At 43.3% G+C, this 24229-nt stretch overlaps 1 protein-coding gene across 1 annotated transcript in view; it reads left to right on the top strand.

Moving 5' to 3' along the window:
- Positions 1 to 24229, top strand: part of CCDC171 (coiled-coil domain containing 171) — a 190377-nt gene that overhangs the window by 120330 nt on the left and 45818 nt on the right. Inside the window, exon 23 of the mRNA XM_033173593.1 lies at positions 13889 to 14020. Coding sequence (XP_033029484.1) covers positions 13889 to 14020 — 132 coding nt within the window. The remainder of the gene's footprint in view (positions 1 to 13888; positions 14021 to 24229) is intronic.

The following is a 24229-nucleotide window of genomic DNA, read 5'->3' as shown; positions in this document are numbered from 1 at the left end:
TTTCCCTTTACAGTTCACAAAAGCTGGAATTGTGGGCTTCAGATACGCATTCTTCATGGTTGTCATATATATAGTCACGCAACTCAATCTCATACATTTTTACTTAGAAGTATGTCCCACTCAATCAGTGGGACTACTTCCAAGTAAGTCTGCAACAGATGGGAAGATTAGAGTTAAACTGCTGTTCAGTACATAACAAATTGGATAGAGGATGGAGAGAGACCAGATAGCTATCTGGTGAACTAGTTCAGAGTTGATCAGTGCAGATATGATTTAGTACCGTATCTTAGTGGTTTTATGGTCTGTAGCAAACTGTTTCATTTCATTTCTCAGTGTCCACATAATTTTAAGTACCTAGTGCATCATTTAAAGAGGACCATGTCATCCAAATTTGAATGTGCATATTCTGTTTCTTTCCTGCTATTGTATATGTTAGGAGCCAGTCTCCCAGTGTATTTACTGGGATGGTAATAGACACATGGTTCCTCGAGGTTTACTCCTGAAGCCTTTCTCACGAATGAGTGTAGCCGGAAGGCAGCGTAGGTTTAGTTTTCCTTCTCCTAGATGGGCTCCCTTCCCAGGTTGATGAGCCCCACCTGCCCCTCACTTCCCTCTACAGCACATGCAGAAACTGCCTTCTTGACTGTTGGATCCACTGTTGGTCTCATCCAGTCACTGAGGGTTTGAGACCCATCAGCTCCCATTGCCTGGTCTAGCCAGCCAGTTGAAGTATGCTGTTGCATGGCGACAGCTTCTAGGAGATGAGAGCAGAGTGCAGTGGGGGGACCAAGGTGGACAAACTACCCAGAAGGATCACATCGTGCCCCGTCCCCCACTACCCCTCCCCCAACTCCCGAGACAGATGGATGCCGGCAAAGAGACACCTGAGTACACATTGCGTGGCAATGTCCCTCCCTCCCCGTGGGAAATAATGACACTTGACACATCATATAAGTTTAATGGGCGAAAATGCCACAACTTTATTGGTTATGGATGTTGAGCGGTATTGGCTTAGGCATTGGACCCTAACCGACTATAGACGACCCCAACCCGTGTGTTGGAAGTCTGGGAAGGGTTAACCACCAGTAAGGAGCTCAGTGATGCACATCGACTGGAAAGGAAGCAGGACATGTCCCCCGGCCGACTGGGTTAGTCAGCCCATGAGCGATGCGGGCGGGAATCCCACCAGACGTACAGGGGCTGAGCTCTCAGCCCCTGCACGCGTGATCAGGTCGTGACGCCTACAACTCCACCTCCTGCTCAAGGGCGGAAGTGGCTTTCCTGCATTAGTTTTGATGCACTTTCCTAGAGAGAGGTATTATCTTCCTCTTATCCAAAGTAGTCGCTGTGGGTTTGAATACAGTGGTACCTCGGGTTAAGAACTTAATTCGTTCTGGAGGTCCGTTCTTAACCTGAAACTGTTCTTAACCTGAAGCACCACTTTAGCTAATGGGGCCTCCCGCTGCCGCTGCGCCGCCAGAGCACGATTTCTGTTCTTATCCTGAAGCGTTATTTCCGGGTTAGCGGAGTCTGTAACCTGAAGCATCTGTAACCTGAAGCGTATGTAACCCAAGGTACCACTGTATGCTTTAAAATGAATGCTACAAGGACCTGCAACGTAACCTGAGCCCAGGCCTGAAAGCACAGGCATTGGTTCCATCTGTCTGCAAGCAGCGTCAGCCGTCATTGGAACAGTTAGGGGAGCGAGCACATTCCCCTTGACCTCATCTCCTGACTCTTGCTCCTCCTATCCAGGTGTTCAAAGCCACACTTGCAAGCCGTGCCCCCCCCCATCGTATCCCTGTTATCTGCCCCATACCCCTGCACACGTCTGAGAAGAAGTTGTGGAAACAGGTTTCCCCCCCTCTAAGTACATAAGCCTCCTTTGGATCTTAGTAGCCTTATCTCGCAAGGTTCCAAACCACACAGGGACCCTACATGTAGAGAAGGCATGATGTTTCAGGCCTTCCCCGCCTCACACTTGAGCAGTGGTGGGCTGGGCTACTGGGGTAGGGCAGAGGGCGCAGGATAAGCAGTTGGTGTCCTGATCTGCCCCCTCCCACAATTCTAACCAATGCTGCCAATGCGTATAATCTCACAAGCAGGATCTTGTGAGAGCCAGTGTGGTGTAGTGGTGAAGAGCAGTAGACTCATAATCTGGTGAACCGGGTTCGCGTCTCCGCTCCTCCCCATGCAGCTGCTGGGTGACCTTGGGCTGGTCACCCTTCTCTGAAGTCTCTCAGCCCCACTCACCTCACAGTGTTTGTTGTGGGGGAGGAAGGGAAAGGAGATAGTTAGCTGCTTTGAGACTCCTTTGGGTAGTGATAAAGCGGGATATCAAATCCAAAATCATCATCATCATCTTCTTCTTCTTCTTCTTCTTCTTCTTCTTCTTCTTCTTCTTCTTCTTCATCATCATCATCTTCTTTGAGCCTTGGACAAAGTTGTGCCTTCCCAAGCAAATGCCTATATCACCTTCAGGAGAGCTGCGTCCCATCTTGAGAATCATCGTTTTAATAGCACATCATCGGAAGAGCCAAATAACTGGCTTTGCTGAATCAGCCCAGGACTTGAGTCTCCTTCAGACTCCAGCCAGAGATGTCTGGAAGCTCGCAATCCAGCCCTGGCAGTGGCGGCCAGCCCCTGTTTATAGTCTAGCATTGTTCATCCATATTCCTTGAGAACATGGCTCCAAATTTGGCCACATCCACAAAAGGGTTACTTGTATATGCTATGTTTACAGAGGAGACGCCAGGACTCCTAGTAGTAAAGTTGCTTTTTTAATATTCATATTGTGGCAGCAATGTACTTGGGTTTGTGCTGAACCTTGAAGCAATCCCAAGGACTTGAATTATCTGGAGATTTAGATTAAAACGATGTTTGAGTAATAGATTTTTCTGGCGCATTTAGATTTTTCAGTAAAAAGGCCAGGGGACCCTAGTTCTTTGAATGGACCCTTACAGATACTTATTTGCTTTCTGCTTGCTTAGTGTAGGAGTCTAACGATGTTATGAAAGATCTCTGCTTTCATTCATTATTCTTTATTACGGTCAAAGACCAGCTCTGATCTCTCCTTTCAGTGTGTTCCATATTTTGGAAAGTTGCGATTCACAAATATGGAATTGCAAGGCTCAGGTGTACTTGACAGGATAGTGACAGGACTCTGAGGTGGCTGTTGCCTGTATTGTACCTATTCTTGGCTTTTGTCGATCAACCTGGTACCTGCCACAGGTGAAGCGGACCAGTAGAGACACACACAAGACATCTACAAGGAAACAAAATATTTTTAAGAGTTTCAGAAGCACCCATTTGTTGCTGTTGCTTAAAAAGAAAAGGGCTCCGTGAAACACGATTTGGATCGCTTTGATCTCAATTAGGATCATGGCATGTTTATATTTCAATAAGTTCTCTTTCCACCTTCTGGAAGAATCATGGGCTGTGAATTTTGAAAAAAAGACTCTATATATACACTGTGCATTAGCATTGCCTTTGAATAATGCCTCTTGGTGTTCGTGCATTTATTTTGCAAATGCCTCAACCAGCCTTTTTGTTTTGTTTTGTTTTGTTTGGCTCTCCTAATGACCTGGTTTCCTTGATCCGTGTTCCTAAAGATCACTTGTGCAGGACATACAGGTGTTGGCACAGCTGGCTTGCTGATGACATCTCTGTCCATATAGCTGTCTAGTGTGCCATCATTCATATTGCTCACTGTCATTCTGACCTAGCCAAGCTAAAAATGGTACTCCAGTTCAAGAGGGATTTGAAAACCTTGACAAACTAAAGATAAGACATTGCAGAATGTCATATCCATGTGTTAAACTGTTTCAGCTTAGACATATCTTAGTAACTAATGCCAGAGCCCGTCTGTCTTCATTTTTTTTTGAAAGTCTGAGTGTGTGTGTGTGCCTTGCCTTAAGTAAGGAAACATCCTTGCATGGAGTACTGTGAAATTAGTTCATGCGTTAGCTGTTATTTTTTCCAGACATGGGTTCACTTCCAGCCCAAGGTCAGTGAAATCTGTTCATAAGGGACATATTCTTGTGCACATCCCACAAATACAGAATAGCTTTGGCATTGTACTTAGTGTTTGCTTAAAAGGGCCTGGATCAAATTAATCTTTCGTCCAACTGAGCTTGGGTTTGATGTTTCTATTTCATTTTTTTTAAATGCTAGACTCCCCACCCCCTGAAATGTGTTTCATGAAATTATAGAATCGTAGAGCTGGAACGGGCCATGAGGGTTATATAGTCCAATCCCCTGTAAGGTAGGAATATTTTGCCCAACCTGGGGCTCGAACCCACAGCCATGAGATTATGAGTCTCATGCTCTACTGACTGAGCTATGTATTTTGCTGAACTTTCTTTTGTTAAAATAGAAGACAATTTTCCTCTTTTTTTTTCAGCCGAGACATGTATCCTTTTAAAAATGTGTTGGCTTTTATTTCTTGTTTAAGAATATATTGGGTTTGGATGAGTAGTCCATTGAAAACCAGGGGGCTTGCTTCTAAGTAAACAGGCATACAATTGTCCTGCAGATGTGTGTTTGAGACTATACTGTAGAATACAAGCAGGGAAGTGATCTAAGATGATCCGGATCATCCCGTCCCTTGTGTCGGTAACCTCCAAGTACCGAATTAATTCTGTACCTTACATCAAATCGCTTAAGGATTAATTTGCCACCGTCTGCGAGCAAACATGAAAAAGGTTGCTCATGACAAAAGCATTCCCTTGATGTAAGCAGCACTTCAGCAAAATAAGCAGGTGAATTAATCTTAAAACATACGGTTGAAGTAGCAGGGAAGGACCTAGCCACAAGGACTAATAGCCAGTTTTTATCTATGGGAAGAATTCCTACCTAACACCAAATGGATTGGGGCTTTGCATAAAATTTGTGTTCAGCACCCTAGTCATTGTTGTTGTTCAGTCGTTCAGTCATGTCCGACTCTTCGTGACCCCATGGACCAGAGCACGCCAGGCACACCTGTCTTTCACTGCCTCCCGCAGTTTGGCCAAACTCATCCTAGCCACTTCGAGAACACTGTCCAACCATCTCATCCTCTGTCGTCCCCTTCTCCTTGTGCCCTCCATCTTTCCCAACATCAGGGTCTTTTCTTCTCATCTCATGAGGTGGCCAAAATACTGGAGCCTCAACTTCAGGATCTGTCTTTCCAGTGAGCACTCAGGGCTGATTTCTTTAAGGATGGATAAGTTTGATCTTTTTGCAGTCCATGAAAAGCATCAATTCTTCAGTGATCAGTCTTCTTTATGGTCCAGCCTGCATACCAGATGGAGCTGGTAGACAGCTGCCCTTGACGCAGAATTAACCTGTGCCTCCATGGACAGCTGTGAGTGCAAAATGACTCCCAGGCTGCGCACCTGGTCCTTCAGTGGCACAGTTGCCCCATTCAGAACCAGGGAGTTCTCCACACCCGCCCCCCCCCCCGCCCCCAAGAACAGTACTTCTGTCTTGTCAGGATTCAACCTCAATCCATTAGCCACCATCCAAACTTTCTCTGCTCCTCCCTTTTCAATCCCCACCTGGTTCTGGGGGACAGTGGTGCAGGAGAGGGTGGGGAAGAACCTGTCTCTCCTCCTCTTTGATCCATCCTGTGCTCTACCCTTCAGCTCTGAAACCTTACCCGCCTCTGATTCTTGCCTCCTGGCTGGTATAGGTCCCCACAGACCACTGGCTCCCCCTCCCGAGTTAGACTCTAGGCCCTTTCCCCCCTGAGGACATTCATCAGCGTCCTGCCAGACCCCGACACATCTGCGCCTTATGTGAATGGAATGAAAAGCAGAAATAGAGCTGGGTGTCACCTGCATATTGGGGACACCTTGCCCCAAACTTCCGGATGACTTCACTCACCAGTAAGCATGGAGGACAAAATAGAATCCTGAGAGAACCCTGTGGCGTAGGTGCTTCGGAACTGGGCAGCGATCCCTCAGCACCAGAAGCAGTGCTGATCCCAGTGTGGTGTAGTGGTTTAGGCTCATAATCTGGTGAACCAGGTTCGCATCCCCACTCCTCCACATGCAGCTTCTGGGTGACCTTGGGCTAGTCACACTTCATTGAAATCTCCCAGCCTCACTCACCTCACAGAGTGTTTGTTGTGGGGGAGGAAGGGAAAGGAGAATGTGAGCTGCTTTGAGACTCCTTCGGGTAGTGATAAAGCGGGATATCAAATCCAAACTCCTCCTCCTCCTCCTCCTCCTCCTCCTCCTCCTCTTCTTCTTCTTCTTCTTCTTCTTCGAATAACTGCCTTCAGGTGGTAGATTCAGGAAATCTTTAACAAGTGTCAGAAGCTGGAGGGGCTAAAAGGAAATGAAAGGGCACCATCTAATACAACACTATGTCCTGAGAAGAAGATTCCCATACTTTGTCAACCCTTAAGTGATATATGTCAACTTGGTTAATAATGTACCCTAGACACGAGTGAATAAAAAAAACAAAACAAGCCTACTATGAGAGTTGTCTGTTTAGAACCACTTTGAAGACACACATGAAGCACTTGAGAAATTGCAACAACTGCTTATTATTGTTTTTCTGAAGGACGTGGAGCACGACTTTTGCAGTGTTCCTCAAGCATTGCTTCAGGATGTGTCTCAGTAACAGAGTTTGCTCTGAGCGGTGAGCTCTCCACTCTCTTCTCCCCCCGCCCCATCCTTTAGTGTAGCTGTTTTAAAACTGCATTCCTCTGAACTCCAGGGTTCCTCGGATGCTTATCAGGGGTTCCTCAAGGAGAAGGTCATTGCTTGCAAACGAGCTTCCTGGAAGATCGTGTATCTTACCCTGAAACATGTAGCTGCAGGGGAGTATTGAATGTGTTCTTGCTATCATGCCCTTGTAGTTTGTTCAGTGCATGAATCAGGCCCCATGCGCCTGGGGGCATGACATAAATATCCAGGTTAACCTTAATTATTTGCTTCCATAATTTTTACCCATTTCCAAACCAGAGATTTTTCAATTTGTGATCGAAAACGTAGGCTCTTGTTGATTTCGCTCTCTCTCCTCGCCCTCCAAGTTAAAGACGTGAATATTCCATTGATAGCTTTGGAGTCACTATTTCTGCCTCAGCTCTTGATTTATGAAAATGGGTGGGAAGATGGCAAGGTAAAGGTAAAGGACCCCTGACAGTTAAGTCCAGTCGCGGACGACTCTGGGGTTGTGGCGCTCATCTCGCTTTACAGGCCGAGGGAACCGGCGTTTGTCCGCAGACAGTTTTTCTGGGCAACTCCCAGTCTACTAACTAGAATGTTTGATTTGTATTATTTGGTATTCATTGTCAATAGACTTTAATCTCCTATTAGGTCATTTCATCCAAGCCGTTCATTGCTAAGAACAACAAATAGGTGGCATTTCGGCTGGACAGAGGAAGCTAGGACAATGGTCCATTTCCATACAACTGAAATTGGGAGCTTTCAAACTTCGCCTCAGTAAGCTGAGTTTTTAAAACACAGACCCACTTCTTATGTTACAGGCAAGAGTGCCCACATGGCCACTTGACAGTGGGTGCCCGGGGCCGTGGGTGCCATGCAGCGTGCACGGCCCTGGTGCCGAAATTTGTGGGTAGCTGGCCACTTCATGGGGAATTTTGTGGGTGCTCAGGCACCTAGGGCCCCAGGGGGTTGGCAACTACAGTTACAGGTACTGTATGGTTACTGTTCCCCTGTGGTAGCTTCTCATGCTATTCCACTAATATCTGTATCCCATGCCAACTTGACCCACTCCCCTGGGTTAGTCTGGGATTCACACGAGGATTTTCAATGAGTTTCCTCTTTTTCCCTGCCAAAATCTGAAGCTGTTTATATATATTTATGGAAGCTTTAAAACTGTCGTGGGAATTCAGCTTGGAGAACACTTCTTTCCGCCAATATATAAATGTGAAAATAAAAGTACCTCCAGTAATTATATTAAAGCGTTGTTGTTGTTGTTGTTGTTGTTGTTGTTGTTGTTGTTACAGTGGTACCTCGGGTTGCGGACACAATCCGTTCCGGGGTGCCATTCGCACTCCGAAAGTCCGCAACCTGAGCAGTGATATCGCGCATGCGCAGACCATGTGGAGCACTTCTGTGCATGCGCGCATGGCAAAACCCGGAAGTAAACACTTCTGGGTTTGCCGCGAACGCAACACGAGGTACGACTGTATTACTAATTTAATTTATATACCACCCTATACCCGGAGGTCTCAGGGCGGTTCACAGAACAAAATCAAAATATAAAATATAAAACCACAAAATATATAGTCAAAATAAAAACAACAACCCAGTAACACGCCCCCCCCAACAAACCTGCATTAGTTTTGGCGCACTGGACCTAATGGCCACGGGTCCCTTTACCTTATGGCCCTTAAAATCATTTGGGTAGAGGGTCAGCACAGTATTGACTCGAGCCATGCTGTTGGTGCATTCCGCATCCTCCTTTATTTTAGTCTCCATCAGACAAACAGCTTTTCAGCAACCTGAAGGCTGCATGACATAGGCCTCCATTGCCCATGGCACCCATATCCTGCAGAGCATTGGATCCCATTGGATTTTCAGAATGGGTGTCCTTTGTAGTTCTTAAACGAGTTATCGTCTGTCCACCACAGCCTAAAAGACTTGTTTGCACCCAGTTTTGTGCTACAGTGGCATCTCAGCCCTGTGGGGAAACATTGGCAGTTTATCCACAGCCGAGGGCAAATTTTACTGTAGGTAAAACTGTATTAGGTGACATAATGGGACTGATTCAGGGGCGTTAGTGCAACTCTGAAAGCTCCCTTCTCTCTGCTGTGCTAGCCTCTGAACCCGAATTACCTGTAGTCCAGATCGGAACTGGGCGAGAGTTATATTGATAGGGCCATTCCTTTTTAATAAATAAATACTGTTTTTATTTATTTTTTATGGTGCAGAAGATAAATTTGCAGAAAACGATTGTTACAACAGTGTGGTGTAGTGGTTAAGAGCGGTAGACTCGTAATCTGGTGAACCGGGTTCGCTTCCCTGCTCTTCCACATGCAGCTGCTGGGTGACCTTGGGCTAGTCACACTTCTCTGAAGTCTCTCAGCCCCACTCACCTCACAGAGTGTTTGTTGTAGGGGAGGAAGGGAAAGGAGAATGTGAGCCGCTTTGAGACTCCTTCGGGTAGTGAAAAGTGGGATATCAAATCCAAACTCCTCCTCTTCTTCTTCTTCTAAACAACAAGTAACTTGTCCTGATAAAATTGCAGACTTTTATCATGCGATAAAATTGCAGACTTTTATCATGCTGATTTCTTAAAGAAATCAGCCCTGAGTGCTCACTAGAAGGACAGATCCTGAAGCTGAGGCTCCAATATTTTGGCCACCTCATGAGAAGAGAAGACTCCCTGGAAAAGACCCTGATGTTGGGAAAGATGGAGGGCACAAGGAGAAGGGGACGACAGAGGATGAGATGGTTGGACTGTGTTCTCGAAGCTACTAACATGAGTTTGGCCAAACTGCGAGAGGCAGTGAAGGATAGGCGTGCCTGGCGTGCTCTGGTCCATGGGGTCACGAAGAGTCGGACACGACTGAACGACTGAACAACAACAACATCATGCGATCGGGCCATTCTTGACCCGGAAACATTATGCAAGCAAAGCATTTCTGTTCCTCTCACTTCATATAGGTTTTGTGAGTTTTTAATACATGCCACTTACAACTATCACACACACACACACACACACAAGCTAAGCAAAGCATTATTCTTGGGTTTTATGTATATTGTGAATGGGGGAAAATGCAGCCATTTCCATCAAAGGTAATTAAAAACATTGGAGCGTGAGCTTTGGGCTTATGGTGTCCAGAGGTTTATATCTAAGGAATGATCTCATTCCTTTCTGATGCTGAGCTACTATTACAATTGTTGCATTTTAAAGATATGCACGGTTTTGTTTTGTTTTTTGCTTTATTGTCCGGCTTATGATATATACCCTGGTGGCAAGGAACAGAACCAGGCAGGGATTGGGTTAAAGGACCGACTGCCGCCGGAGTTATGCCTACATAGTGTATATATTGTTTTCCTCTGGCTCTCTCCCCTTCCTTCCCTCTCGCCTCGGTATTAGCAATCTGCTTTGGTACTTTGACATCAGGGATTTCCCTGGTGGATTTTGTCACAGAAAAAAGAGAATCATCAATATCGCAGTTAAACTTGACTTTCAAAGCTAATAGTATCTCATTTGGGGGCTCAAATTTAATAAATTTTCTTTGATTCTGGGTGCGTTTTTAAACATCAAACAATGAATTGGCCAGGGTGCAGTAAAATATTTAGATCTATTGACTATGGTTCAGAAGGGTAGAAGGCAAAAAAAAAACCCCACTGGTGGGTTTGATGTTGATAAATTCTTAGTACCTTAATCCACATTAATGTTTTCTTTTATCTGTGTGCATATTGGCTACAATGAGAAACTGGAACGTTAGCATATATGAACCAGAACAAATCCAGTGAAATGTGTATTATTAGAGGTATGGTGAAAACAACGTGTTTGTATTAAGGTTAACATCTGAACAGAATTACTCATGCTGACAGAAGAACCCCCCGAGACCCTGTTTGTTGCATTGGGCTCTCCATCCTGAACCCAGAACAGTATGTGCAGAAAAGAGGATGCATGAAGGACCTATGCTGTTATAAAAATTGCATTATAGTGCATAAGTTTGGCAGCCACAGGTATTGACAGGAATTCTTTAGGTCAGCCTGGAAACTGTAAAGCTCCCTATTCCCATAGACTACAGCACAGAATGTATGTGTGTGTGTATCCTATAAATCTGTAAAATCTCACTTAACATTTGTACGTCGTACGGACAGCATGCATGTACAGGTGAAATTAGAAAAATTAGAATATCATGGAAAGGTTCGTTTCTTTCAGTAATTCAACTTAAAAGGTGAAACTAATATATGAGATAGACTCATGACATGCAAAGTGAGATATGTCAAGCCTTTAGTTGTTATAATTGTGATGATTATGGTGTACAGCTGATGAGAACCCCAAATTAACAATTTCAACTTTGGGGTTTTTAATCAGCTGTACACCATAATCATCACAATTATAACAAGCAAAGGCTTGACATATCTCGCTTTGCATGTCATGAGTCTATCTCATATATTAAACTCCAGTAGCTAATGAAAACAATTGCTTACATAAATGGACTTTTCCACGATATTCTAATTTTTTTGAGTTTCACCTGTATATTTATGCATGCATGCATTTGGCTATTCTTAAAAATAGGATTATTTGTAGAAGGAAATATCACATAGAATTTGAAGTCTCCAGATTGGATTTCACAATCGGCTTTTATAATGGTATTATTTTTATGTAAGGTATCCTAGTTCGTTCATATCGGGTGTGTTAATTAGATCCATAATTAGTATTTATTTGTCATAGGTGGTGCTACCTGATTTTTTTCTCCCTTTTTCCGATTTTAAGATTAAGTACTTGGCACCATTTGCTGCTCCTGGGAATAATTTTTATATGTGATATATATATTTTTATATGTTAGCACATTAGTATTGGAGCACAGGATGATGCAATCCAGTTGAGCTACTGGATATTATTATTATTATTATTATTTTATTATTTGCATAACAAGGCAGAATATTACTCGTTTAAAAGTGTTACAGTTGACCCCTTGTAGAATAAAAGAAGGAATAGATTTGAAGCTATATGTCGTGTGTAAAGACCTTTTGCTTTTAATTAAAGAAAAGATCCTATGCACGTTTGCTCAGAGGGGCTCCCCATTGTGCAGTCTTTTTTCGAGGTAGATGGATTGATAATAGCTACAGTTTTTCTCGATTACCAAGGCAGTTGAAAAGAACAAGGAAAAGAAAACATCACAAACGGCGAACAGGTCAGACAGATAGAAAAGTTAATACACGTGCAACTCGAAAAATTAGAATATCGTGGAAAAGTCCATTTATGTAAGCAATTGTTTTCATTAGCTGCTGGAGTTTAAGATATGAGATAGACTCATGACATGCAAAGCGAGATATGTCAAGCCTTTGCTTGTTATAATTGTGATGATTATGGTGTGCAGCTGATGAAAACCCCAAAGTTGAGATTGTTAATTTGGGGTTCTCATCAGCTGTACGCCATAATCATCACAATTATAACAAATAAAGGCTTGACATATCTTGGTTTGCATGCCATGAGTCTATCTCATCTATTAGTTTCACCTTTTAAGTTGAATTACTGAAAGAAACGAACCTTTCCACAAGATTCTAATTTTTTCGAGTTTCACCTGTATTTTGGTGTTTCTTACCTCGCTTTTCAGACAAGGGGCGCTAGATTTTGACCAAGTTACTATTGTAGGTTCCCATCATCCTAAAAGATCTGACCAAAGATTGCCAGTTGGTTGTGCAATTTCAGAGTGACCACTTTTGTGTATTATGCAGTAATACAACTGCAAAGAAAAATCATCGTTTGTTCAGTGACCACGGTCTATGTTCGGATGTCACAATGCGTCCTAGAAATCAGCCTAGGTGAGCCCTGGGCACATTCCTCAGTCCTCTTTTCTCCTATCAGGCTGCAAATAATTTATTATTATTATTATTATTATTATTATTATTATTATGGCTGCAGCTTATTGATTCATCCAAACCTGACAATTGTGACTAACCCTGACCTTGTTTGTTTGAAGCAAGCCAATTTTGAACCCTGAGTTTTGAAGCGAGTGTGCTACAGTTTGGATTAATCTAGGGTTGCCATGTCCGTCCGTCCCCCCCTCTGGGAAAACTGGCTATTTTTGCCAGTTAAATCCTGGACATGTCCGGGAAATTCCAGGCATATAGCAACCCTAATTAATCGCGACTACGGCTAATCAAATACGGAAGGAGAAACCACGCTGGAGGAATTTGGAAGCCTCCACTTCCGTTTTCGCTTAACTGCTGTTGAATGGGAGTCAGGATTCGGCATACAGAGCAGTAGTAATAATCGTGTTGAGGATTGTTGTTTGTTTGGATGTTAATATAAACACAAGCGTGGGAACTAGTGGTTCTTCCACCCCCCCACCCTCCCCGATGTTGTACTTTTTCCTTTTACTGAACACATACTGAACGAAGGGATTTCCCACCTTGACAGAAGGTGGCAGTACAATACCAACTGCACGAGGTTATATTTATCTACATATGTATGGAAATATCTCATTTACAGCGCTGAGCGGGTTGTTGTTGTTTCTTTAAACTCTGCCTTTTGGAATACTAAATCCAAACTACTTGGGCTTTGGAAAAGAATACTGATTCTAGCTGCTTGTACCGGAGCCTACTGCTAGTTAGTTTTTATAGGAACCTATCACCGTGCTTCTGATAAGATGCTTAACCAAGTGACATTTTTAAAAAATACTCTCTGTTAAGTATACTCGGGCAGCTTTGCAACACAACTGACTATTAACAAAAGAACAAAATCAAGACCTTTCTGCAAAAAAAAGGCTTTGAGATAACATCGTTGTATGAATGTCAAAACAGTTGTTTTAAAAATATTTTGGTGGCGTGTTAATTCTCTGGGGCAGGTGCCGATTCTCTGTTAACCAAGCAGGCAATAATGGCTCTATCCGTACGGTGCTTATTGCGTACAATTTCGCGCTGCGATTTCCTTGACCTCAAATTGTGTGTTTGCAGTGTTTTGTGTACTGGTTGGATGAGAAGCCTTTAGCGACTTTCCTTCCCATCTCATTTCAGTCTAGAGAAGGGGATGCTTCCCCCCCCTTCTTCTTAACATTCTCTCCCAGCACTCTGAATTAGAGATTTATTTGCAACGAAAAATCAATTAGTCCTAAATTTATTCATGGATTTCAGGTCCAGCGATCAATGCAAGTCCACTCAGTGGACTCAGGGGGACCCATTTCATCCCAGTTAATGTGTCTGAAGGGGAATTACCATTGATACTGTTTTTTCCCTTTTAGGTCAGAGATCAGATCTCGCTGTCACGGACTGCGGCAACCAGGAATGACTTAACCCTGCAGCTACCTAAGCTTCACCTGGAGACCTTTGCGATGGAAGGGCTAAAGGGCGGGCCAGAGGTTGTCGCATTCCAGGTTAGATTCTTAAATAACGTTTCTTTGCGAAGCAAAGGGTTTCAAAAACTCCATAATAATAATAATAATAATAATAATAATAATAATGATGATGATGATGCTATAAATAAAAGCAAAAACGTAGTGGCCAGTAATTAACAAAATTAAATTTTCAAACTCGTGCTTGACTGAGATCATTATATTAGAACAACACTTTTGTATTCCAAATTGAGTATCGAGGATCTGTAGAAAGGATTTAGCAAACTCAAATGGTGCACACCACACCTAGAAATCACTGCGGTCAGACAGGAGGGAGAGAAAATGCCTTTCACTTTTAAAAAAGTTGGGTTCAGAACAGTATTTCTCTCAGTATCACTGTCGAAGAAAAGAAATGTGCCCTAGATTAATATTTAAGGGGGACATCAGCAGTGGGTCACCCAGGAGAAAAGAATTACAAAACAGGGTGTGTTGGAGTCCCTTAGTTTCACCGCAGCTGGGGCAGTTCAAATGGTTGAGAAAGATTCCACCGTTATTGATCTTTTTAGCCATTTTCTGACACCGGCTGAAGACAGTACTCTGACAAATGAAATAAACAATGAATGCAGCTGTCAAGGCATCGGAATCAGAAAGCAGCCCTTCTAGAACGGAGTGCAAGCCCCAACTTATCTTCTTGCCATCATATAAATGATCCAAGAATTCTTAAGTGCTTAAGTGTTTTTGTGAATGGATCCATTCTTAACAAAGTCGCAGTAGTGCCCTTGCCAGAAAGAACTTCATTAAACTTCTGGACCTTGGCCTTGGGCATGCACCCCTGCAGTGACAAATGAGGTTGCAGTAGGATGATCAGAATGCGGGAATATTGTACTGGGGATGGTTGGGTCATTGGTATGGAGACGCTATGGAGTGCCTTGAGTAAGGAGATCCATACCTGGATATAGAAATGCAAAGATTGAGTCTTGGGCCTGGTGAGGGGCCTGGATTTAGGCCCCAGCTTTGTGTGGTATCAGGATATCTGTGATTGGTGTCATATCCAAGCCCAGCACTCATGGTCAGCCAGGCTGGGCACTGATGAGGAACAGGGTCAAACTTTGCTCCCATCCATCCATGGTGGCCCTTCCATATGAAATCTATAGGCCTGAGCAAATGCATTTTGGGTGACTTAAGATGGCAGGTTAGCCACCGTGTCTAGGAGCTGAGCTGAGCTCTCACTTTAAAACACAGCCATCTATCCCTGCTGAAGCATGTCCATGTGCTTGCATGAGTCGTGCTGGCCAAAGCAGTGGCAGAAAGAGCATATGACCATAGGCACCATTTATGCTGGGCTGTGTTCTCGAAGCGACTAGCATGAGTTTGGCCAAACTGCGGGAGGCAGTGGAGGATAGGGGTGCCTGGCGTGCTCTGGTCCATGGGGTCACGAAGAGTCGGACACAACTGAACGACTGAACAACAACACCAGGTGGGTCCCGAGGCACCCATAATTTTTTTGGGGGGGGCTGGCAGGGCGACCCAACACGTCACTCGTTTGACATCACATGGAGCAGCAAGGACCAACGGGGCTTGTCACAGCCATGGGAGGGTCTGACGGGCCCGTTGCGCCGTGTGACATTATGCATACGATGGGCACCCCCGATGTGGGGCAGAACCCGGCACACCTGCATGTAACAGCTATCATATCCACCTCTCCTGTTGGGAGGAAGGTGTGTTTGGAGTGGACTGAATTGTCAGCTTCACACCAGCCCTCTCTTCAAGTCTGGCCCCCAGCCCTGGTTGTACATTTATTTATTTATTATAAAAAGAACACACTAGAAGAGATTTGGATTTGGAAAACAGCATGGGGCTGAAAGGATTATGACACACACATGCACACCCAGCACATAAGTGCTAGAACAGGGGTCAGCAACCTTTTTCAGCCGTGGGCCCTTCCCCCGTCCCTCAGACCATGTGGTGGTCTGGACTATATTTTGAAGAAAAAAATGAACAAATTCCTATGCCCCACAAATAACCCAGAGATGCACTTTAAATAAAAGCACACATTCTACTCATGTAAAAACACACTGATTCCCGGACCATTCGTGGGCCGGATTGAGAAGGCGATTGGGCCGCATCCGGCCCACGGGGGGGTGGCCTTAGGTTGCTGACCCCTGTGCTAGAAAGTTCCTTGGGTTGTTTGTAGCTTCCTTTCACAACTAAATCACAGATCTCCCAGCATCGCATCTAGTTTGGCCCTTGCGGTTCTGATTCCTGCAAGCACCCAAATTCATGCTTCCTTTTCTCCACCAGACTGGTTAGGTAAACTATCGGCCAATCTGATAGTTTAACAGCCCTGGGGCGAAAGGAATGTCCACCTTGTACGCTGAGTGACATGTATAAATTTTCTCTTTCGAGATAAAATACTTTGGCTTTGTCACCTGTGGAGTTTTCCAGGTGGCTATGCCCCAGAGTTTTAAGAATAGGAACAAGTAACCTAACCCCAAGCAAAGCTCTTGGAAAGTATGTGTAGCCAATTTCAATGGGTCTTACTTTCCAGTGTTGCTTGCGGCCAACATCAAAATGGTATAAAAACGAAAGAAGCCATCATTAAAATGCTCTATACGTGTATTTTGTGGCTCAAAATCTACATGGTATGTATTTCCCCCCCAGTATTACATAGCTATTCAAAGTACCTTTATAGTTATCGACAAAAAAACCTTTTTGGAATGGAAAAAAGTCAAGGTTAATAAATAATGGATTCTTTCCAACTACGTCATAGAGTAGATCCATTGAAATCAATGGACTTAAGTCACTTAACTCCACTTACTTCAATGGGTCTCTTCTGACTGACATTGGCTGTTACCCTGTGTTAGTCATGTTTTCTCTTCATGTCTAAAAACTGCAGAGGACCTCTGTTCAGGTGGTTTTCTATTATTTTTGCTTGAGACCCTTCCAAAGATTTAGGAGCAGGAAATGGGAATACTGTAATCAATTGAAAATAAAGGATTTTTAGTCAGGTCGTTGCCTAGTTAAACCAGATAAAGGTGATTCTTATTTAATTGTTCTTTCTTCCTGTTACTCTCCTGTAACACTCACATGCACACACGTTACCTATTTCCCAATCTTGTTTCAGTTTAAAGTTTCTGTATTACTCTGTGGCAAGGGTGTCTTAATACCTGAAGTATGAAATCTTGCATGATCGAATATCCTCTAAATGAACAACTAACCCACTTTTAAATGTATTGTTCCCCACTTGCAAATGAGCACAGAAATACCAAATTTACTCGCAGTTGTTGTTGTTGTTGTTGTTGTTGTTGTTGTTGTTGTTGTTGTTGTTGTTGTTATTATTATTATTATTATTATTATTATTATTATTTCTTGTTGTGTTTAATTTATGAATCACCTTTTACATATAACTCTAGGCAATTACAGATACACCCTAAAAACCTCTAAACATAGTTTTAAAAACAGCACACACCCCTCCAAATATAGGATTTAAAACAATCTTTTAATCATATATACCGTACTTTTCCATGTATAAGACTCCCACATGTATAAGACTCCCCCTATTTTGTGGGAAGGATTGCCCAGAGTTGTTGAGCTTTGGGGGGGATTGCACAGGGTTGTTGAGCTTTTTTAAGGGGGGGTTTGCCAAAAATCGCTCACCCGCACACGTCACAAAATCCGTCTCTCGTTATCCCCTCGCCGGCAGAAGCTGCCAGTTGCCCGCACAATTGCCACAGCGTCAGCCAGTCAACACCGGCCTTTGACGCAGCAACCAATAACATGCCTAATAGCCGCTGACAGCCACGGAAGCAACCAATCAAACGTCCACCCTATGCACTATCCATGTATAAGACGAACCCCACTTTTTAGCATAATTTTTAAATAAAAAAAAAACCCTAGTCTTATACATGGAAAAATACGGTACATTTCCCCCCCCCCCAATGAGGGCTTCATTTGCCCACACCAGTTTCCATCAATTCTGTCCCAGTCTTTCATTATCTTAGCATACTATAGTGTGACCAAGAAGCAGAACTCAGGGCAGATACCGGTAGTTTTTAAAGGCTGCTGTGAAATCGGTAGAACCTACCTCTGTGGCTCCATTTTTCTTCTTCTTCCTGCCACATAAGTAAATGGCTGGCATTCACCCTTGTGGGTCCCACTGACCTCTCCAGTTAGGCAATAAGTTCAGTGCATGGATGTGCAGATGATATTAAGTTCAGTTCGGAAAAGGATCCAGCCTACAAATCCTGGTGAGCCCTTAACTAGTATAAATGCTAGGTATTGTTTTTATGTGTCTCGCAGAGCTTTTTTCTTTGTTGTGAAATGTATTCTTCCACAATGGTTTAAATATCATGTTTCATTTCTTCAGGCAATTTACTGCATTAAACTCGTGTCAGAAATAACTAAGGACCCCATATTTTAGTCCTAAAGTACATAAACAGTGGACACTAATTATTCAGAGCAAGATATGTGTTTTTAAAGTTCTGGTACTGGGCAAAGCAGGGACGCGGGTGGCGCTGTGGGTTAAACCACTGAGCCTAGGGCTTACTGATCAGAAGGTCGGCAGTTCGAATCCCCGCAACGGGGTGAGCTCCCGTTGCTCGGTCCCTGCTCCTGCCCACCTAGCAGTTTGAAAGCACGTCAAAGTGCAAGTAGATAAATAGGTACTGCTCTGGCGGGAAGGTAAACGGCATTTCCGTGCACTGCTCTGGTTCGCCAGAAGCGGCTTAGTCATGCTGGCTACATGACCCGGAAAAATGCCGGCTCCCTTGGCCAGTAAAGCGAGATGAGCGGCGTAACCCCAGAGTCATTTGCGACTGGACCTAATGGTCAGGGGTCCCTTTACCTTTTTACTGGGCAAAACAGCTGCTTAATAGCGCAGTCCCGTGCATGTTTACTCAGTAGTAAATCAGATTTAGTTCAATGTGGCTTAGTCCCAGGTAAGTGTGGATGGGATGGCAGCCTAAATCTTAACTGCACTGCAAAGCGGATAGTAGTTAAAGTGATAAAATGATTTATAGGAAGAAAGCTTTAAATTTAATAAAACTTTGCTGCAATTCAGGAGTGACTGGAAAACTTGTTTAATAATTTTATTTTGCAACATTTATATAATGCTTGATTTTAATAAAAACTCAGAGTTTTTCAAAAAGAACACAAAACAATAACAACAGTTAAAAACAAGTATTAGAAACTTTCAAAAATCATGAAAACCAACAATGAGCGAAAACCAGATTAAAACACCCGGCAGCGTCTGTATATTTGGACAGGCTTGCCTAAACAAACAAACCAAATGTTTTTATCAGGTGTCAAAAAGACCATAGACAGCTCCTTTCTATTGCCACTGCACAACGAAGGAGTTACCATGTGGGGCAATTGAGCACTGCTGCAGCAAAAGAACGGAGTGCTAATAAATGGCATAATGAGTGACTCAATTATTTCGGCATTATTTGCGTATCAAAACCCGATTGCTAAAATAAGTGGAAGGATTATTGTAGCCCTTAGTGATTTTCTCCGGAAGGAGCATATAAAACCATTCCAGCGTGCTCAGAGGTGTGAAACGTAAAAGCCCACAGGCCATTTGCAGCACCCTCTCTTACTGTTTTGCCCTCTTTGGGGGACAGGCAAAAACCATTTTCAGTGATGCTTCCCTTCCTTTTTCTGGAAGATGTATGGCCCGTGCAGGCCCATTGAAGAGAGTCTGCACCTAGCGAAATAATGAAGTGTGCGCTATGGAATGGGGAGAAAGGAAGACGTCCCATCATTTAATGTTTCGTTCTGTGTTGTCCGGCTTCCGGGAAGGCACAGCATACATAAAAACGAAATGTAAATGAAACTGATAAACAATAATACAGTGGCACCTTGGTTCTCAAACTTAATCCGTTCCGGAAGTCTGTTCCTATACCAAGGCGCGCTTTCCCATAGAAAGTAATGCACAATGGATTGTTGTTGTTGTTGTTCAGTCGTTCAGTCGTGTCCGACTCTTCGTGACCCCATGGACCAGAGCACACCAGGCACTCCTGTCTTCCACTGCCTCCCGCAGTTTGGCCAAACTCATGCCAGTCGCTTCGAGAACACTCTTCAACCATCTCATCCTCTGTCGTCCCCTTCTCCTTGTGCCCTCCATCTTTCCCAACATCAGGGTCTTTTCCAGGGAGTCTTCTCTTCTCATGAGGTGGCCAAAGTACTGGAGCCTCAACTTCAGGATCTGTCCTTCTAGTGAACACTCAGGGCTGATTTATTTAAGAATGGATAATCCGCTCCATACTTTTAAAAACAGCAATTTAACATGAATTTTACTATCTAACGAGACTATTGATCCGTAAAATGAAAGCAATAAACCATGTACCGCAGTCACACAATCAGTCCATCAAAACGGAGCACGTTCAGCTTCCGAAAAAGGTTCACAAACCGGAACACTTACTTCCGGGTTTGCAGTGTTTGGGTTTCAAGTTGTTTGAGTAGCAAGGCGTTTGAGAACAAAGGTACTGTAGTCCATTACTTCAGAATTGGGTTTTTAAGATGTGCACATGTCCTACTGACTGTGTCCTACTTCACAAACATCTGCCAGAAAGATGTTGGTTTTCAGGATGTAAAATTGAAGGAATTGTGTGGTGTGAGGGAGACAGGGAAAAGAGAAGGTGAGTGGAAGTGTAAATCATGGACCATCCTCACAGTTGGTCCTCCTTACTTCAGGAGAGTTGTAGTAGCGCATGCCGGTCCAGGCATGCTACCGGCAATTTTACAGTTGTTGTACCGGTACGGCATTCTTTTGTTTGAAAACTGCTATACAAATGTAAGGAGGGGTATAATTCGTTTTATAGCAGCAAGAGTAGAGTGTTGACGTCGCTTCTGAGAGATAGAGTATAATCATTATAAATTTATAAAGGGCTTATGTCTTCCATTTATTTTATGTAAATTATGTATCCATGTATGATGCAGTCATGGTTTATCATATTGTATTGGGCACAGAAGCAAAATTGCCTGCTCTTCTAATCAATTGGGCAAAGATAAAATGCAGCTTGAAATGTTAGGTCCCTGCTACGTTTAACCCCCCCCTCCTTCTTTCAATAGCACTAGTACAGCGAAAAGCATTCAGGGCCCAAGGGGAAATATCTATCTACAAATACAAAGATAATTATGTTGTTTCTTGTCTGTTCGGAACGTTGTGGCAAATATTGCGTCTTAGAAAAGTACTTTTGAGGGCAAAGCCGCGCTTTTTCCAGGTGGCAGAACTCCTCATTATTCAAACCCAATCAAATCGTGGCTCTTTGCAGACGTGTAAAATGCGCACGTTTTCACGATCAACGCTTTGGCGCGATCCTTGTTAAGTAGCTCCCTTTGAAAACATTATTCTTGCTGAAGGCATGAGTACAGAGGGGCCACTTACACCGCGTAGACTTACAAAAAAAGAGAGGTAACACCAAAAAAAAAGAGAGAGAGAAATTTGCATATGGGGATTTGCCTTAAGCTTAATATATATTACTTGTTTGCTTGCTTCACACCATTGCAAGGAAGCAGTTTTTAAAAGAGCAATTCATCAGATCAAAGGGGGGGGGAACCTCCTCGCTCCCCCCCTTTTTCTACCCCTCTCTTTTACACACACCTCCCCATGACTTTGAAATTTCACCTGCTTAGGTGGAAAAGAAAGTTGGACATTCAAGTACTTGCACCCATCCACGTACCTCCTCTTTCTGTAAGTGTACAAGGAGAAAAATGAATTTCATTTCAGTTTTTTTAATTTTCTCCTGTATGCCACTGTGAGATCTGATACGACAAAGTGTGGTGTAAAAAAGGTTTTCCAGTTAAAAAGATATATTTTGGCCTTACAATTTGGAGGTTGCCGAGAGAAGAGGGTCTTTGCAGAAAGGTACGCCTCCTTTCTCTTCCCCGCATCCACGCTTGGTAAAACCACTTACGCAGAGAAACATGAAATATTCCAAACCTTGCCCCCCCGCCCTGCTTTATGTAATATACAACAAATTTGAATCCCTCTTGTTTTTGAGATTTGCTTGCAAAAATATTCAATATTCACTTGACATGAGCAGTGACAGCTGACGCCCCAAAGGACAGATAGGTCACCTCTAGTTTCCACAATTCACAAGAAGATATGTGTATGTGTGTGTTCATATACACACACACATACACAGTGGTACCTTGACTTACGAGCGACTCAACTTACGTTTTTTTCGACTTCCGAATGAGTTCCGGAAGCAAAAAAATGGCTGCCAGTTCCGAATTTTTCGACTTGCAAAGGGAAAGTGGCGGCACGATACCTCGACTTACGAAGTTTTGAATGCGGTTTTTTCGACATATGAATTTTTTTGCCGTTTGGAGATGGCGCCTTCGACTTACGAAGATTTCGACTTACGAGGGTGCCTTCGGAACGCATTAACTTCGTAAGCCGAGGTACCACTGTGTGTGTGTGTGTGTGTGTGTGTGTGTATATATATATATATATATATATACACATACACACATATACACGGACACAGGATTGGGGCGGAAATTCTGACACGACTTACAATTCTACTAAGAAATTTACCTAGAAGGTATATTGCACTTCGACGTTTCAACTGGTTTAACAGTTGTAGGTTTAAATATGTTTAAAAACAGGGAATTAACTCTGCAAAATGAAAAATCCCTAAAATATTCCTGTGCTTAGTTTGTATTAATGCAGCTCTATGTGGTTTTTGTAGAGAGATCACTGTAGGAAAACGAACTGCAAAGAAAGTACCGGTATATTCTTCCTGGCAAAGCACCCTCTTTACAAATTCTTTTGTACTCTCTTCCTGCTAAATTTCTTCTCGGTTCCACATTCTCCACACGTCCTCCTGGGATCCCCTCTTTTTAACTTTCCCTTTTTCTTTTTACACCTATCAGCTTTACTTCATTCCGTTTGATTCCTTTATTGTGATTGAAAAGAAATCTTGGTTTTTCCTTCAGAATATTCAGCTTTCCCTCAACTAATGCTTCTCATTGCATCCGTTGGAAAACACGGTGGAATTCAGATGATCTTGAACTGTAAATGGGATCAGAGGGCCAATTTCTTTATCCAATGGGCTCTTGAGATTTCAGAGAAGCCTATCTTCCTGCATTATTTTTCACCCACTTTGAGAAATCCTTGCCATCCAAACGGTGCCCACATTTGTGTATGCCTTTATATATCTTAATACTTTGCCATTAAGGGCTGAATTGTTGAGGTTTGGCAACTAGCCGTGAATGTAAAACTCACCCAACATTGCAAAACTAGTAAGGGAGTGGTGCAAGAGACATTTGGGGCCAACTTATGGCTTGATAAAGGCAGACTGTGTTTTTAGAAACGAATCGCTTTCAGGCATGAGAGAATATTGCAGCAGGAGGAGAATAAACATTGTACACCAAAGCCTGTTTAGATGTGTTTGCATTTGTGTAACAGTTATGGGTTAAGAAAAGCAGAAAACATACACCCTTGTGCAAATTAATTGAAGGAAACATTGTACAAAACTCACATATACGTACATTAGTAACCTCCGCTATTTTTAAGCAGCATTTGAACATGGTTTGGCATAGAGTCTACTAGTTTTGAACAGTCACTGTTGATTTTCGGATCCCTGTCCCACACTCGAATCAGCGCCTGAATGAGCTTCTCCATAGTCATACAGTCTACAGCACGGAGGCGACTTTTAAATATAGCCCACAAATTCTCAGTGGGATTTACGTCCGGGGAATTCCCTGGCCAATCAAGCACCTGTATTTGCTGCTCTGTCATGAATTTCTTCACCACTTTTGATGTGTGACAGGGGGCTAGGTCCCGCTGCCCAGTCCCAGTACCGTCAGGATACCTCTTTTCCAGCTCTGGAATCACTCTATTTTGTAGAACCTCAATGTATTGTGGCGAGCGCATCATTCCTTCTATTGGCTGCAGGCTTCCAACACCATAATGATCAACTGGCTTTTCGTGTTTGTTTTGAGTACAGGATTATGAGTAGGATAGAAAACATGCTTTGTTTCAATTAATTTGCACAAGGATTTTTTTTTAACAAGGAAAGAAGGGCCACTATATCAGAGAGCTGATAAAGTCATCGCTGAAGTTTTTAACCACCTTTAAAATGAAAGTATGAGCTCTGACTGAAATACTTTAATCCTTAAGACACCTCTTGCCCAAGTTTTACTTTTGGAGGTTTGTACTGGTCATACCACAGAGCCTAGGGCTTGCCGATCAGAAGGTCGGCGGTTTGAATCCCCGCGACGGGGTGAGCTCCTGTTGTTCAGTTC

The sequence above is a fragment of the Lacerta agilis genome, chromosome 16 (genome assembly GCF_009819535.1).
Source record: "Lacerta agilis isolate rLacAgi1 chromosome 16, rLacAgi1.pri, whole genome shotgun sequence".
Taxonomy (NCBI): domain Eukaryota; kingdom Metazoa; phylum Chordata; class Lepidosauria; order Squamata; family Lacertidae; genus Lacerta; species Lacerta agilis.
The sequence above is the reverse complement of the archived record's forward strand: the minus strand, read 5'-3'. Positions and strand labels throughout refer to the sequence as shown.